Source organism: Aquila chrysaetos, chromosome 10 (genome assembly GCF_900496995.4).
Source record: "Aquila chrysaetos chrysaetos chromosome 10, bAquChr1.4, whole genome shotgun sequence".
Lineage (NCBI taxonomy): Eukaryota > Metazoa > Chordata > Aves > Accipitriformes > Accipitridae > Aquila > Aquila chrysaetos.
Window position 1 is genome coordinate 6,140,415 of NC_044013.1, and position 15,604 is coordinate 6,156,018.

The 15,604-nt window shown below is 46.5% G+C and overlaps 1 protein-coding gene across 1 annotated transcript; it reads left to right on the forward strand.

Annotated features, from left to right (window-relative positions):
* Positions 1 to 3,614: 3,614 nt before the first annotated feature.
* Positions 3,615 to 14,391, forward strand: CLDN11 (claudin 11). Its single transcript, XM_030029122.1, has 3 exons — positions 3,615 to 4,102; positions 6,817 to 6,981; positions 13,204 to 14,391. Exons 1-3 carry the CDS (start codon positions 3,877 to 3,879, stop codon positions 13,434 to 13,436), a joined length of 624 nt encoding a protein of 207 aa, XP_029884982.1. The 5' UTR covers positions 3,615 to 3,876; the 3' UTR covers positions 13,437 to 14,391.
* The last annotated feature ends 1,213 nt before the right edge of the window (positions 14,392 to 15,604 follow it).

Below are 15,604 nucleotides of genomic sequence, written 5' to 3' on the forward strand. Positions count from 1 at the left end.
CACTTGCCTTCGTAATATTTTTGAATACTGATTTCTAAACTTGACTTTTTGGAAGGTGATTAACAGCAGTGCTTTTCTAAGGAGGACAGAGTCTTCCTTGCTTTGATTACAGTAAATTAAGCCCTGATTACACTGAAACTTAGTACAACTCCCGCTGCCTGCAGCAGGTCCCCTGTTTTCTAAAGGTCATTTTTAGCAAAATCTACAAGAACAACAGCCCTCCCTCACCATGAGTCCGTTTTCTAAAGCTCTTACGGCTCTGTGAAGATACTGACACTAGGATTTCTATGTATCTTGACATAAATTCGGTATTTATATGTGTAAACAAACCCACTTGTGTATTTGGCAATAAATCATGTAAATCATGTGATTATGTTGCTTAACGTTTTTGTCTACCATCAGGGAGCTTAAACAGCAGAAAATTCAGAAGAGAGAGCAAGGAGGCAAGAAGAAAAGAGGGAGCTGTTCCTGTAAGCTGTATAGGAATGGGTCTTCCATTTAGATTGAGCCTCCTTCACTTGTAACAGTAGGCTATATTCCGTTGGTCACTTAAAAAAAATCCAGACTGTAGTAAAAGAATGTAACTTGCACTATAATATTTTTGGAGATTTTCTAGGTGATTTTATTCATACTAAGGGTTTGGGGTTTTTTGACAGATAAGCAAGCGTGGTCACATACACGTACTCTGGTATTTTTTCTTCCCCTCGGATCAGAGCAAAAATGCTTTGTCCTTGTTTTAAGGTACTGGTCTTGCATATAGGAAATCCTGATTGTGTTTCAGATTATTGAAAACCCTTAATGCTACCATGAACTTGCCTGTATTTCACAGCTGAAGAGAGAAATGAGCAGTATTAACCAGGATGAAGATGAAATTGGTAATATTTTGATGAGCTCAGCCTTTAGTATGGAAGAAAATGAACAACTGGCTGTACCACTTAAAGAGTTAACCCCGTTTATTTCTGCATCCCATGTTATATTTTTATACAGCTGTATTTCTAAGCAAGGGAGAAGCTATTGGGCTGAAAACCCTGCAAAGAAAAAATTCAAGGTGAGTCATTTGCATGAAAAAAGTCATAGGGTGTTGATAGCTTGTGCAAGTATGACTAATTGCAACGCGTGTCTTTTGTAAGAAAAAAAATGCTGATCAAGGAAAAACTGCTTGAGTGACAGGGTGAAAAGATTGATTTTTTTTAAGGTGTTCACACCGTTGCTGAAATAAATGCATGTGTAGCACTTGCTTTAAAAATGGCAAATTTTAAGAATATTGCTGCAAGTGTATCAGTTTATTTAGCATATAGCTGGGAAGTTACTCTTTGTTTTTTATTATCCTGTGAATCATTGTCCACTTGTAGCATACTAACTTACATTCACTTAAATATTGGTGGTGTTATTTATAACACTGAAAAATAGTAAATGTTCCCTGTCTCTATCGACATTAATGAAATAATTCAAACTGTGCCCTGTGGGCACCAGATTGAGTACTGTTGAGTAGTTCTAGTTACTGAAGTGTAAAATTTACATCTTGCCTGTTGAGCTGCTGCACACTCTTTGACCAATACATTTGTGAAGGAAGCCGTGGCAGCGTAAGAAACTTTTGTGGTTAAAGAAACCGTAACTAGAGGAGACTGAATTACAGGAGGATGTGTCCACAGCCTGCAAATTCATATCTATAAACCTTTAAAAATGTTGGGGTTTGTGCATTAGGATGCACCTGCACTATCACCATGTAAAACGCTTCTAATCTCAGCTTTGAGATGAAATGGGATATCAAGGTGTTGCAAACTTTTCTGGTATTTTGAAGAAAAATGAAGTACTTTGTAGTGCATTAGAAATCAAAGTGTTAGCGTGATTTAGAGAATATGCATGGGTTTTAACCTCCAAAGGAATGTGTGGTGACAGCATCGTTAGATGACGGAGCTTGGGATCAGTCATCCCGAAGTGGTTAAGTGTCCTTACGCCTGGTATTAATCAAAAAGCAGTATTAAGCTATGTCCATTTATACTTGATACAAGCAGATCAGGTGTTTAATTTACGGAATGCTATAAAGTTAGATGGAGGAAAGGCTAGACTGAAAAAATGCAAACTGAGTCAGCTCGTCTCCTTCCAAATTCAGGAGGTGACGCGTGATCTCTCCGATGCAATTGTGTGGTCCAAGAAGTGGAACAACACTAGTTTCACTCGCGAGGTGACAAGCTTATCTCCTGAAAAATAAATAAGCAGGAATATTGTTTGGGGAAAGATTAAATCCATCTAGAACTGAACCCTAGGCAACAAGAAAATGGTGGTTGGATGTAAGTAACAGCATGCTCCACCTGAAGTGGGTGCAGTAGAAGAATAAGCTATGTAGAAAGGTGGAATCACATCAGGAAAGTCGATGGCATCATGGCTTCACAAAAATACCATAAACTAGGTATAGAAAAAACCAAGGAGTAACCAACAATATCAAACAAATGTGAAAACAACTATTAAATTTCCATTTATTATAAAAGCTCCTCTTCAAAGATAATTTTCAGCTATTTATGTAGTAACTCCAGTGTTCAGATGAAGCTTTGACAAAATGAAACTGTGGCCTCGTGCCCTTGAATTTTGAATCTAAGGAACGTGACTAATGAAGCTTAGGATGGTCTTGTTCCTGGTTTTCGCTTTATTTGCTAAAGAATGGGAAAAAATACCGTTGGATGAAGAGCAGGATGTATTTCATTCCTGGCACCTTAATCCTGGAGTGTAGCTTCCAATAATTTCTTCTCACTAACAGCTCTGGGAATGAATCAAATTCATTGTTCTGTCGTTTTCTTGTCCACTTTCCCCCCCCGCCATGCAATGTGGACAGCTTTCCGCTAGTGGTCTCTCCAGGCATGTTTTATCTGCGTAGATCCAAACTTCGCCTTTGCAAAATCCGAAGCACTGGAGGACGCACAACGATAAAATTTCATCAGGGATGTGTTGGCACCCGATAACATATATATATATATGTGTGTGTGTGTTTGTGAAAATATAAAGCAAAGTTAGGAAAATATCCTGCCTGCCTGTTTCTCGGGATGCAGAACGGGCTGTGAAGTTTCTCTTCTTTTGACATTTTGAAGTGGGCTGTTCCTCGTTCTGTCAAGTAGACTAAAATTTACACCCGTAATCAGTCTGAGAAAAAAGCCGCTCATTTTAATTTTAGCATTCAAAAGTGGAAATAAGGTGCTGTTAAACACGTATTTAAGACTCGTCGAGTGTTAGTTAATACTTCTGAAAACCCAGGCACAAGCAGAGAATGCAGTGATGGATGTCTTACGGTTTTGCAGTTACTGAAAACGTCAGGAAAGACCCAAGACTGATTTTTGTCCTTTTACTGCAGCCGTGCCGATGGCTTTGATGAGACGACGGATTCCACCTCTCGAGTAACTCTGTCCACCGCGTTTCTTGCCCTATCCTTCCAGAATAGGTACCAGCGTGACCGTTTGTCTTCAGCTCGAAAACAGTGCCTCGATTCTCCTCCCTTGACGCTACGTTTTGAATAGTCGGGCTGTCTGCATTTGAATAAAGCAGCCCGGTTTGTTTTTCAAGCAGGGGTGGGTGTGATCCTGCATCGCCTCCTCCCCGCACAATCCTTCCCCTCCGACTCCTTTGATGAACCGGCAGAAGTTGGGGCTCCCCGCTCGCTCCTCCCACGCGTTATGGGGCTGGAGGCAGCTCTAACCCCTCCCAGGGAGGGAGCTGGGCAGAGGCAGCCGAGCTCCGGCGGCAGCGCCTGCTCAGGGACCTCATCCTACCAAAACCCCCGTTCCCTCCCGCTCGCAGCAGATCCCGGCAGCCGGGAGCTGGGCGGCCGGCTTTGCCGAACCCCCGCGGGCGCTCTCCTCTCCGGCTTGTCCCCTCCGAGGGATCGAGATGGTGGCCACTTGCCTGCACCTGGCCGGATTTGTCTGCAGTTTTATCGGGTGGATCGGGGTGGTCGTGGCGACGGCCACCAACGACTGGGTGGTGACTTGCGGCTACACCATTACCACCTGCAGGAAAATGGACGAGCTGGGATCCAAGGGGCTGTGGGCAGACTGTGTCATGGCGACAGGTCTCTACCACTGCAAGCCCCTCGTGGACATCCTCATCCTGCCAGGTACGTGTGTCCCGGCCTCCCCCTTCCCACCCGGAGGCGAGGAGGGAAGCCTTGCTCTGAGCAGCGCCGGTCCTGCTGCCGGAGGAATCGATGGTGAAGCTCCTTCGACTTCGTCAGCGCGGGAGATGGTCCGTTAAATACGCTAAAGAATGTGAATGGTAGCTCTTGACGTGTTTCTCATTAAATTATACCTGGTTTTAATTGTACCCAGGTATCACGCGTTATCTGGGGCTATTAAAGTCCAGTTAATGTTTAATCGTTGCTCTTAGTAAACGCTCACCGTTCCTTTCACATCTTGTATCTAGACTGCGTTGCAAAACATGTATAGTATATTGAGGTATGACAGAGGATTTCGACTTTTGCTTTGAGAGGATGATGAACTATTACAAATGTTAAGGTTCTATTCCTTAAAATGGTTTTGAGTATAACGAATCTTTCAGCGTCTATTATTAATGCTGCTATGGCTTTTAATCTTTGGAAGATCATCATTAGTCTTGATGGTCTGGTGCTTCCCACATGTTGTAAGGGAAGACAGAACTTTTACACAGCAAACAGATGAAACGATATTTAACTTGTCTTGATATTTTCTAATTATAGAGTAATTTTCACCTAGTTTACTGCAAAGCAAAAATTAAGCAAGGTGTTTAATCAGTATTAATACATCTTTTGAGCTAATTCAACCTGCCAAAGTCTTGTGTGGTCTTGTCCTTGTAAGTTTAGCTAACGATCTTACCTGTTTCAATCACTGGTAACTCTGTAGCGCTTCTTCATTCTGCTATGGTTTAGATTGCACCTCCTCTAGCACACCGGAGAGGCCTCTTCGAGAGCTGACAGGGTAGAAATAACCATTCCTTGCAGTTTTCTTTCAAGTTTCCTTATTTATTTGTTTAAGCTGTTGTGAAAGTAATTTCACAAGAGGTTGGAAAGATTATTCCCGAATTTCTGTCCGTTACAGAGCATAGTCTGTATCACACAGTGCTTAGCAATATTGAATCTCTCAGACTAGCTCCTATTCTCCCTTTCTCTGTGTGTGTATACTTTTATTTTAGCAGGTTTACATTCCTTACTGCTAACATTGTTCAATATGATCTGGCACAGGAGACACAGAAAAGGCCTGCCCTGAAGAAACGTTATTGAATGAAAGGTCTTTCAGCAGCAGAAAGCAATGCTTCTCTCCAGCAGAAACAAATCACAAACAAATGCTTCTGTTTGTAACCTATTTGATACCAATAGCTTTCCATCAGAGGGAAATTTATCCTGGTGTGCCCAATAGATGAAATGTATTTAGAGTCTTACATTGCCTCAGTCAAGTCTTTAAAATGAATGTGTTTGTATTCTTGTTTAATTGGGATCGACTGCGCAGAAACCACACTGGGCACTGCCATCTCCTTTGTTTAGGGTCTCATCTTTTGCCCTGAACTCCTCAGGTAACTTTGTTTGTTAAGTTTCCTCTTGAAAAAAATCAAGCAAATATTCAATATATGTAGAGTCTGCATTCCCAGGAACAGTAAAATCCTCATTCCTGGTGTCTTACCCGTATGTCAGTGGGACTTGCTTGAGGCCCCTGTTTGCTGGTATCGTTTGAGGCATCACGAAACTCCATCTCTGTATGTGGCAGCTTCGTTTTGTTAATAAGAGGGGAAAGAGAGCCAGCATACTCGCTCTGCTGAGACTGTCCCGAGAGCTGGTGAAGGCTCACCAGGCACTGGAGCAAATCTGACACTTGTTCTTTTTCTTTTGCGTGCAAGTAATGACCTGTTTTTATTTATATATAAATTTTATATTGATATATATTAAAAATTATATATACATAATATATAGAAAATATATTAAAAATGAGACGTTATTATAAAGAGACCCTCACAGAGTGGTAGAAATGTCACGGCCCTGCCCAGTACGCCCACAGTCCCTGGCCCCTGTTGTTCCTCACTGCCTTGTGTTCGGCTGCTGCTGCTGCTGCACAGGGACAGGCAGGAGAAGGGTGGTAACTGATGCAACGCCAGGGAATCCCGTGATGTCCGTAGGGACCCAGAGGAATAACGTGGCCCTTGGTTATGGCAACTCAAGCAGCTCTGCAAAGTGCAGTCATTTCTTCTCTCTAAGAGCTGTACCAGCGGTCACCTCGAGCCACGGGTCTCCTCCGAAACCCCGCTGGGCTCCTGAGGTGCAGCGCCGGGACGTGGCTGGGATCGCTGGGCATCCCTCCTCCTCCCGGGCCGACGGTCCTCAGGGCAGCCGGTCGTAGTATCTCACGGACCTGCCTGTTTCAGTAATGGGTCTTCAACTCTTCAGCCCTCCTCTGGATGACTGCGGACCTCCTCTGCTCACGGCAAGCTGCTCTTTAAGACTTTAAATTCTTGTTATTGAATCAAAGCTCTCTCTATGAAAAGATACAGGAAAACCCCTTCCTAGCTGTTTCTCCTACTTTCCCTTCCCATATTTCCTAGCTCCATGATTTCTCACTGTTTTGCTGGGAAGAGCTCGTGTTTTCCAGGCAGTGCTACTTGTCTGTTGGAAAATTCTGAGCCTGCACATCCCGTGCTCACTAATCGCTGCGCTGCAGTCTCACTGTCTTAACTGTTTACACAAAGGATTGAACCTCTCTCCCGCACTCCACGCAAGTCTTGGGAGCTAATCAAACAGGAGCCTTTGTCCGAAGGTCTCCTTCTCTCGTGCCAAATAATCAAAATCCTCTTTCCTTGCCTCGCCAACAGGGTATGTCCAAGCGTGTCGAGCACTGATGATCGCTGCCTCTGTCCTGGGTCTTCCCGCTATCTTCTTGCTGATAACGGTCTTGCCCTGCATCCGGATGGGCCATGAGCCTGGAGCTGCCAAGTACCGGCGTTCCCAGCTGGGAGGGATCCTCATCATCCTCCTGGGTAAGGCGCCCGCCGCGTGCGGAGAGCTGGAGCTCTTCCTCTGCTCCGGGACGGCACGGTGCGAGCTGGTTGAACACCTTCACCCGAAAGGACGGTTGTCGAGGCTGGGCTGATCCTGACGATCTCCAGCATCGCTGCGGTCTGTGGGGGTGAACAAAAGGCACGAACAGGAGCGGGAGGACAAAGACAGGAGGCAGGGAGTGAAGCAGGGCAAAGAGGGGAGGGCTGCGAAACCCTACTGTGCGTTGCCTTGTGGAGTCCGCGGGCACGACCACCGCCTGTGTCTGCGGGAGGGCGATAGCCTGCGGGCACTGGTTTTGCTGGTTTGCTGTGGAAGCGACGCTATTTTTGGAAAAGGGTCTAAACTTACAGGGAACAGATAGCCTCCGAATTTTCCCTGGGTTTGCAGGGGAAGCGATGCTATTTTTGGAAAAGGGTCTAAACTTACAGGGAACAGATAGCCTCCGAATTTTCCCCGGGCATCGCGGATGCAGCCGGATCAAAGTAAGCTGAGGGCTGTGGGAAGGGAAGCCCGTGGCTGATGGGGACAACAGGGCAGGGAGCAAGGAGGTGGCATGGACCTGGGAAGAGGGCTGGCATGTCCCCTGTGCCTCCCAACCCCCTCTGGCCAGCCTTGCCCTTGGCCTCCAAGTTCCCCTGGGAATTTCTTCCCGTCCCCAGTGCCTGCGGAGGAGATTGTTTTGAGCAGCGCAGACTGTGGAGCTCATTGTCCCCGGTCCAACACCTGCATGTTCTTGAAGCCTCGTCATCTCAGCAACAGGCTGCGGTGCCTTGTTTTTACCCGTCTGTGCGGCAGAGGAGGAGGGGTGAGGGAAAGTGGCCTCTTTGTGTGGCTCTGCTGGTCGCTGGCAGCCCGCGCTGACATCATGCCCATCTTCTTCTTCTCCTTATGTTTTTTTTCAAGTGGGCACTGGATATAGCTGCACGCTCGGAGGGGCTGTCCTCTGGACGCTCCTTCCTTGCAAGCGGTCCCTCCTCCAGTGCCTTGGTGAGAAGCAGATAGTACGAGTCGGTACGTCCGAAATCTCAGGGACTGAGACCGAGGGGCCCTTTCAATGTCTGCGGGGTTTAAGGGCACGTTGCCACAGCTGGAAGTCCTAAAATCAGCTTTATAGGGCCGGTTCAGGACATCCCGATCATGAACAGCCACGTTAGAGAGCTGTTGGAACGTGGCCTTCGTCCTTCTCCTGAAACCTTGAGTCACTTATTTGGGCTTGGCAAAATGGAAGAAAAAGTGGGTTTTTTTCTGCCTGTGAATGAAATCTTGGTGCCGGAGGAGTCTGCCCTGCCAGATTTCCCCTGCCCAGGATGGGGGAGGCCCAGCAGAGCTGCACTTTGTGGCAAACAAACACGAGTTTTCGGTTGCAGTGAAGGAGAACCGCGCTGTAGATCAACCCTGTTTGCACGGCTGCAGACACGGAGGCGAGAGTATTGCCCCTAAATCCCAAAGGGCAACAGGATTACAGGGCTCAGCACACAGGCGGCAAACAAATTGCAGTGACAGTATTGGGTAACGCTGCATTAGAATAAGTGAAATCCCGTATCTTGCGGCGTTGCACCAGGGTTTGGGTCTAGCGTGCCCCTCTCCCATCCTGGTCTTGCTGCGGTGCGACACCAGGGAGGAGAATAGATGTTAGAGGATGGAGGAGATGAGTTGTGGTGGTCCAAAAGCCAGGCTCCTCTCTGCCTCAGAACATAGTTTTCCCACTAAGTAGATCCTGTGAGGAAAGGAAATGTGTATTTACAGGGACATCGGTAGATGAGTGCTCTTTGGGTCAGATTTGGACTTCTTACTGGTTTTTACCCCTGTGAATTTTGAAGTATCTGCAGGTGAAGAGGTTTGCTCATGTCGGTGATGTCCTGAATGATCTGGGCTGGGAACAGCAGCCTGGTCACAATGTTTTAGTCACAATTAAAATAATGCTCTTTTTGTCAGATCACAAATGAAGAATAAATAAGCTCCTTTTGCTCTTAAGTTTGGGTTTTGTTTTTTTTTTTGAAAAAAAAAAAAAAAAGCCAACCCACATTTATTTTTACAAAACCCAATTTTTTCCAGGCTGATCAGTAAGACAGCCCCTTTGGAAGGAGAATAATGCACAGAACTTGGGACTTCGACATTCTTTAAGATGATTAACGATCCATTATTTGCAAAACGAGGTGTTACCATTCCAGAGCATTTAATGAGCGTGAAGCAGGGCTCAAAAGTCATAATACTGACTTAAAATTCATTACATTCTAGAAGTAATATGCCCTGGACTGTTCTTATTTACCATCTGGCCACTGAAGTCTCGTTCGTGGTTTTCCCCAACCACACGGGTTCCAGCCTTTTCCTCTAAGTGGAGACCAACTCCCAGAGCTCTGGTTAAAAGAAAACAACCCCCAAAACACTCACTAACATAGCAGAAATAGAGAGTGGAGATGTGGTCAGGGGAGCTGGCCCCATGGCAAACTTCACTTCTTGCTCGGGGAAGGGATGGCCGTTTGTCACTGAAATTTATTAAAAAGGAAAACAGGGGTTGAAACACAGTGCGGAGCCAAAAAAAAAAAAAAAAGAAAAAGTTGAAAACTTGCCAGGAAAACAACAGGCTCAGATATTCCATTGATTTTTCTGTCCACTGATAATAGCAGGCTGCAGAGTGCAACCTGTGTGCACACCCTCCTATCCTGCCTGCTGATGTATTTATGTCTTTGCTTGATCCTCTCTGTCCGAGAGAATTGATTTATTGCCGAAAACAACCGTCAGCAGAGGTCTGCTCTGAGCCAGTATGAAAACATTTCATACGCTGGTGTTGATGGAAAAACCCTGGCCCATCCTGTGTTGTTGATACTAATTCGGGGGACCCCTTGCTGGTAACCAAGCGGGCATTTTCCTAATGGAGGTGAGGGACCCGAGACATGGGAAAACACAGATGAAAAATAAGTTAGTTATTGGGAATTACTACTGCAAAATGACCATATTAGGTATTGTATACTAAATAAAGGATATTAGTAAGGTTTTCTGGACACTGCCTGAGATTTACTTGTAAAGCCATAGAAACCAAGATAAAAAGATTGCCTTGAACAGAGAAAAAAAAAAATCATGGTTATCTATTGTTTCAACCAAATGCTTTGAAAGAGAAATCTGTGTGTCTTTGAGTCATAATTAAATTTAGCTGTGAAAGAAAAGTATTCTTTCTTCTGCAGAAAGCCTTTAACTTACTGTTAAGGAGTTTGGCAGGGACTCACTGTCCCTTGAGTTACAGTAATTCTCTTCTATCTCCCCCACCTCCCCAAGCACCTCCTGTGCTTCTTGTCCATGTGTACTTCTATCTATCTGATTAAATTATGCCTGTAATGTAGAATAATGCAGAATTAACTTATGCCTGTAATGAGTTTCAGCTCAGCGGATTGAGCTACTGCAAGTCCATAGTCAAAAAGGACTTAGAAATGCTGGGAGCCTGGGATGTGTCCCTATGGATTTACAGCGATCTGACGGAGCAAGGACAACCGTACCGAGTATTACTGAGATGACTTTTGCAGGATTGCCTACTCTAGCTGCAAAAAGCAGGCAAGCTTTCCAGTACGTGTGTGCCCCAACACGTGCCTGTTTCTCCATCTAACTTAGTTGGCCTAATAGAAAAAATTCCTTCTGTTTGCAGACTCTCTTTTACTTTTCTGCTAGATTATATTGACTACAGCAGCTCTACTATCTGAAGACATTCGTATTTAGGGAGAGGCATAGAGTGTCTTAGAATCAGCACAAAAGAGAAAGGGTAGTAATTTCTATTCGAAGAGTTCTTCCTTGTAGGCAGCTATTTTAGTCCTTGAAACTTGCCCTAAAATGCCTTTTCCAATCCCTTTGGGTTTCTCAGCAAATCAGTTTTTTTCCCAGCCTTTCACTGTGATACAGCTAGAACAAAATTTGAGTTCACCAAGAAATATTGCAATTGCAGACCATCCTTTTCACATCTTCTCGGAGGATTTACAACCCGATCTAATCTATGCAGAGCTATGAAATTCAGTCCTGTTTCAGGGAGTTCCTCTTGCTGAGCAACAGGGTCACCGGTGACTGACGGCAGCTGGTAGCCTCCGAAGACAGAGAGGTCAAACTAACCCATGCAAAGTCCTTGGCCTGTGTTTCACAGCTTTCTGGTACTGTCAGCATTAAAATAAGGTGGTTTTACATGTCGTTGAGCCACACGCACAAGAGATGCCATTGTGTTAGCGTCCCTGAGAGCTCTTCTCACCCCAGTGCAAGTGTTTTCTTCGGTCCTGTGTTGTGGGGGAGGGTCTGGGTAGATAAGGCTCTTATAGTCCATGGACATGAATATATATATATATATATATGTATTTACTGCTGACAGAAAAAGAAAAGATGATTGTGTCTTTTCGGACAACAAAGAAGCTTTTTTTCTGGGGCCCATTAGAATGCTTTGTGGATTCCCAACTGATACATTTTTGTTTTAAAGCTTTAGAGGCTCACGAGCTCTTTGCAGGACTGATCCCCACGCAGGAGAAATGCTGTTCTGCCCTCCCTGCCTTCTCCAAAAATTCCTTCCAAAGCCGCGGGGCCCTTGCTTTGAGGAGGCCCCAAATTATTACTGGCTTTATTAGCATCCTTCAAATGTTCTTCTCTTTTCCATAAGAAAATATTTTCTCTCACAATAACTGCAGCTATTGGGGATGGGTTTTCTGCTGTACCGGCCAGGAGCTATGGTTTGTTCTCTGCTTTAACTAAACAATTTTATTTTTAATCTCACCCCCTTTTTTTTTCCCCTCTTGCAACCTTAACTTTTTGACACTGCCTCCAGATACCTTTTAACGCAGTCGGTGGAAATCTGTAACGCTGCCACGGTCCTGTTATTGTTTTGCTCTGATTCCCTGATAGCCACAAGGATGGAGTCCTGCACAGCTTGTCCCAGAGGCAAGTAAATATTGACAGATTAATTCCTCTCAGATGTACAGGCCATAAAGAAGTATTGTTTTAGGACCTGCTCCTGTGAGGTGATTAACACCATCAACTCCTGTTGCCCTCGGTGCGTGGGGGGGGATTTTGCAGGGGGGAGGTAGGGCCCTTAGTGAGGGTAGCGAGCGTGACCTTGTGTAGCACAAGGAGAACGCAGGGCACGTGTTTTTCTCCCCGCTTGGAGCAAACCACACGCGTGTGCCGCACACCGAAACACTCTGGTCCCTAGCCTGGCCGCCTGCAAAACGCTGAATTTGTACCCGCTTTACTGTCCTGAGGGTATCTACTCCACATGTCACCTGCCTAGCAGTCCTCGCAGCACCGCCGCGGCAGCCTTCCTGCTTTTCGTGGAAAAAAAACCTATGGAATTTCAAGCAAAATTTGAAGTCTGCGGTCATTTTTTGACCCACTGTAGACTCTAGGTAAAATACTCTTTTCCTTTCAAATGAGGTTCCATTTCTATTCCATTAATTAGGTTTCTAGAGAGCTTTGCTGGGTTTGTCCCCATTGCTTGATTAGAGAAATTTTCCCCAGGGAAGTGGAATCTGCTTTCCAGAGTTGTGAGACATTTCCTTCTCTAAAAAAAACCCCTCCTAACAAGGCTGTACTGCTGCTTATTTTGTCCCTGCCCATTTTCTGCTTGTATTTTATAAACCCTGTTCCGTCTTGCTAAGTGCTGGGATACTTCGTTAATGTTTATGTGACCACTCAGTAGAGCAACTGCAGAGATGCTGATTGACATGGGCTGAGGACGTAGCACGTGAGTTCATGCAGAAATAGTGATTTAAACCAGTTGACTCTGGGCCTCCGATTTTCCTGTCTCACCGATGCATATGGCTTTCGTGGTCTTGCTTTATATCTAATCCGTTCCTAATTCCGCAGCTCTCCAGAGCATTGATTTCGGGGATGACTTCCGTTCTTCGCCCTTAAAGATATTTCTGGGGAACAAATCTGTTTCCTTTGTAATAAGTATATCGGTGTCAAGCAGCGGTTGTTTTTTTTCTTCTCGTTTGTCGGTGCCGTTCTCTCTTGCTCGCTCTCCCCGCGAGGCTCCCACGCTGCCTCCTGCTCGGAGATCTCCTGGACCGAGCCCCGATGCTGATGCTCCTGGGTCCCACCGTGGGACTGCGAGGGAGGAGGGACGGGCTTTCTCTCCGTCCCCCGTCCTGCAGAGCCTTCCCTCCCCGTCGGCGTGCTTCGCGTCCCCGCGGCGGGCTTACGCGCCGGAGTTACCTTTCCTCCCCATCTCTCCCCAGCCATGTGCGGCGTCGTCGCGACGATCTGGTTTCCCGTGTGCGCCCACCGCGAGACCACCATTATGAGCTTCGGCTACTCCCTGTACACGGGCTGGATCGGCTCTGCCCTCTGCCTTTTCGGCGGCTGCGTCATCGTCTGCTGCTCGGGAGATGCCCAGACGTTCGGTGAAAACCGTTTCTACTACGCCTCGGGATCCAGCTCCCCTACCCACGCGAAGAGCGCTCACGTGTAAGCGTCCTGGGGATGTCCCACGGCTGCCGTCGGATGCTTTGGCTGGTGGGTTTGTGTGCCCTGGGTTTGCTTCTACTGACACACACGCTGCTGTCAGGCTCCCAGGGGAAGGTTTAGAAAAGCGGCACAAAAGTCTGGTAGTTTGAAGCGTTATTCTCCCCATCTGTTCCCCCCTTTCTCTAGAAAAGAAAGCTCCAGCCAGCCCTACCTCCTGGTCCTCCCCATTTTGTCCTGACCACCCGCCCCATCTTCTTGCAGCCAGGATGACTCGGATGGTTTGGGGTTGTCGTGTGGGTTTTAGGGATTTTATTTTATTTTCCAGCTCCCCTGATTATAGGAGAGTTTAAAGCAATAAAACAGAAGCGAGAGAGACACTTTCCCGTTGTTAGAAGGACTCCGGCAGCTCCTCCCACCACATCACTGTTTGCTTTCCCCTGCTCAAGGTCCCTGCCTTGGCACGGTTTGGGCGAGAGGGTAGGGAGGACGGCCGTACTCTCCAACCGGGCAAATGTTTCTCTTTTGGAACAAGAGTAGGGGGATTTTTTCTGCCTTTCTCTGTAAATACTTTTGTATGAGTTTGATCATTTTAGTAACAATATTTCCCCCGCCCTCCCCCAGTCATCGGTATGAAGGAAACAGAACCCAAAGGTCCTAATGACGTGGTAAATAACAGTGTCTTTTTATATAGTTTTAAATGACTTTGGGGGCTCTAATCCCCACACTCTGGTTTGGTTTCTTTTGTTCCTTTGTACAGATCAGTTACTAAAAATGTATTTTTACATTTTTTTAAACTCCTTGCTTTCTTCCTCTAAATTTGTGTTCTGCCTCGCCTCATTAAAGTAGCACGTTTTAACACACAGTATAATGTACCTGTTACAATACAATTCTGGTGAATACTGATGATGCCTTTGTACTTTCAGTGAAATACTGTACAATAAATAACAGAGTACCTGCAACCACTGGCTTCTTTTTTTCCTTCCTTCCTGTGTGTTTCCATAGCTAGCTTTTCCATGGCAGGGATTTCCCAATGATTTTGAAGATTTTTTTTTTTTTTTTATAGCAGTTCAGGATGAGAGATTGCACTGTGCTGTGGAATTAAGTGGGCCTTTTGTTTTTTGGGGGAATATTTAAAATATGAGCAATCTTCCTACAGGGTACTGACCGCTGTCTAATCCATTTGTTCTTTCAATGTTCCTGATAGCAGCTTGCACCAGTGGTACCGATTCGTGGTACTTTTCATACTGGGGAGACTTAGAAACCTTCTGGGGCGGTGGAGATTTACCCCCAGCACCGCTTGGGCGTGCTGAAGTTGCGAAGTCATGTTGCTGGAAGTGCGCTCAACTAAAATAAGAGTCTGATCTGGGGTCATCGCTCTGATTAAAACCGTGTAAGATCACGATCTAACTCTGTCCTTACCAGAGGCTGTAGCAATTTAATTACGTTGACACAAAACCCCATCTGTTCCCGGAGATGGTAAGTCAGTTCAAATAATTTGTGTAAGCCGGGCTTCAGGAGCAGGAGAAGAGGAATAGCTGCTCTTCAGGTGTGGGCGCAGGGAAGAGCCCAGGCGTTGGGTTTGGGAAAAGAGGGGATTGAGCAAGCAGAGGAGAGGACCAGCCAAATTGTTTGGGGTGAGGGAGAAGAATTGGAAGACAAGGCTGCTAGTCAAGCCTCGGCGGATTAGGGACTTGTCCTTTCCTCTCGCTCTACTTCAGCCGGAGAAGCCAAACTGGGCGACGCAGCCACGGGCGAGGACGCTGCAGCTCCCACCCCTCGCCTCCTTCGTGTGGGAAACTGAGGCCAGAGCACTTAAAAGGAGTCAAGAGGAGGGCTCCTGTGCTCCACAACGACCCTTTGCCCGCACGGACGAGAGCTAGGCAGCAGCTCCAGCACCTGCCTTTAACACCGAGCAGTCTCGAAGGCGCGAACCCCGCATCGCTGCCGTCCCGTACAACGTTCCCGAGGCGAGCAGCGGCGCGGGGCCGGCGGCAGGACGCTTGTGCCCATTACATCACGGGCAGGGCACAGGCGGTCGTTGTACGCGCCGCAGAGATGCTATAAGTGCTGCCATTGATGCGCGGGTGCCACGGGCGGAGGGACGGCGCACGGGCGTGCCAGCTTGTGCGGGCTGAAACCCCGGGGGATTGTGGATTGTACGCCGCTGCCCGC

Excerpts from the sequence above, each read along its gene's own strand:
- CLDN11 (XM_030029122.1), top strand. The coding sequence starts at position 3,877 with ATGGTGGCCACTTGCCTGCACCTGGCCGGATTTGTCTGCAGTTTTATC. Across the intron at positions 4,103-6,816 it reads GGACATCCTCATCCTGCCAG|GGTATGTCCAAGCGTGTCGA; the intron begins GTACGTGTGTCC and ends CCTCGCCAACAG. Across the intron at positions 6,982-13,203 it reads GATCCTCATCATCCTCCTGG|CCATGTGCGGCGTCGTCGCG; the intron begins GTAAGGCGCCCG and ends ATCTCTCCCCAG.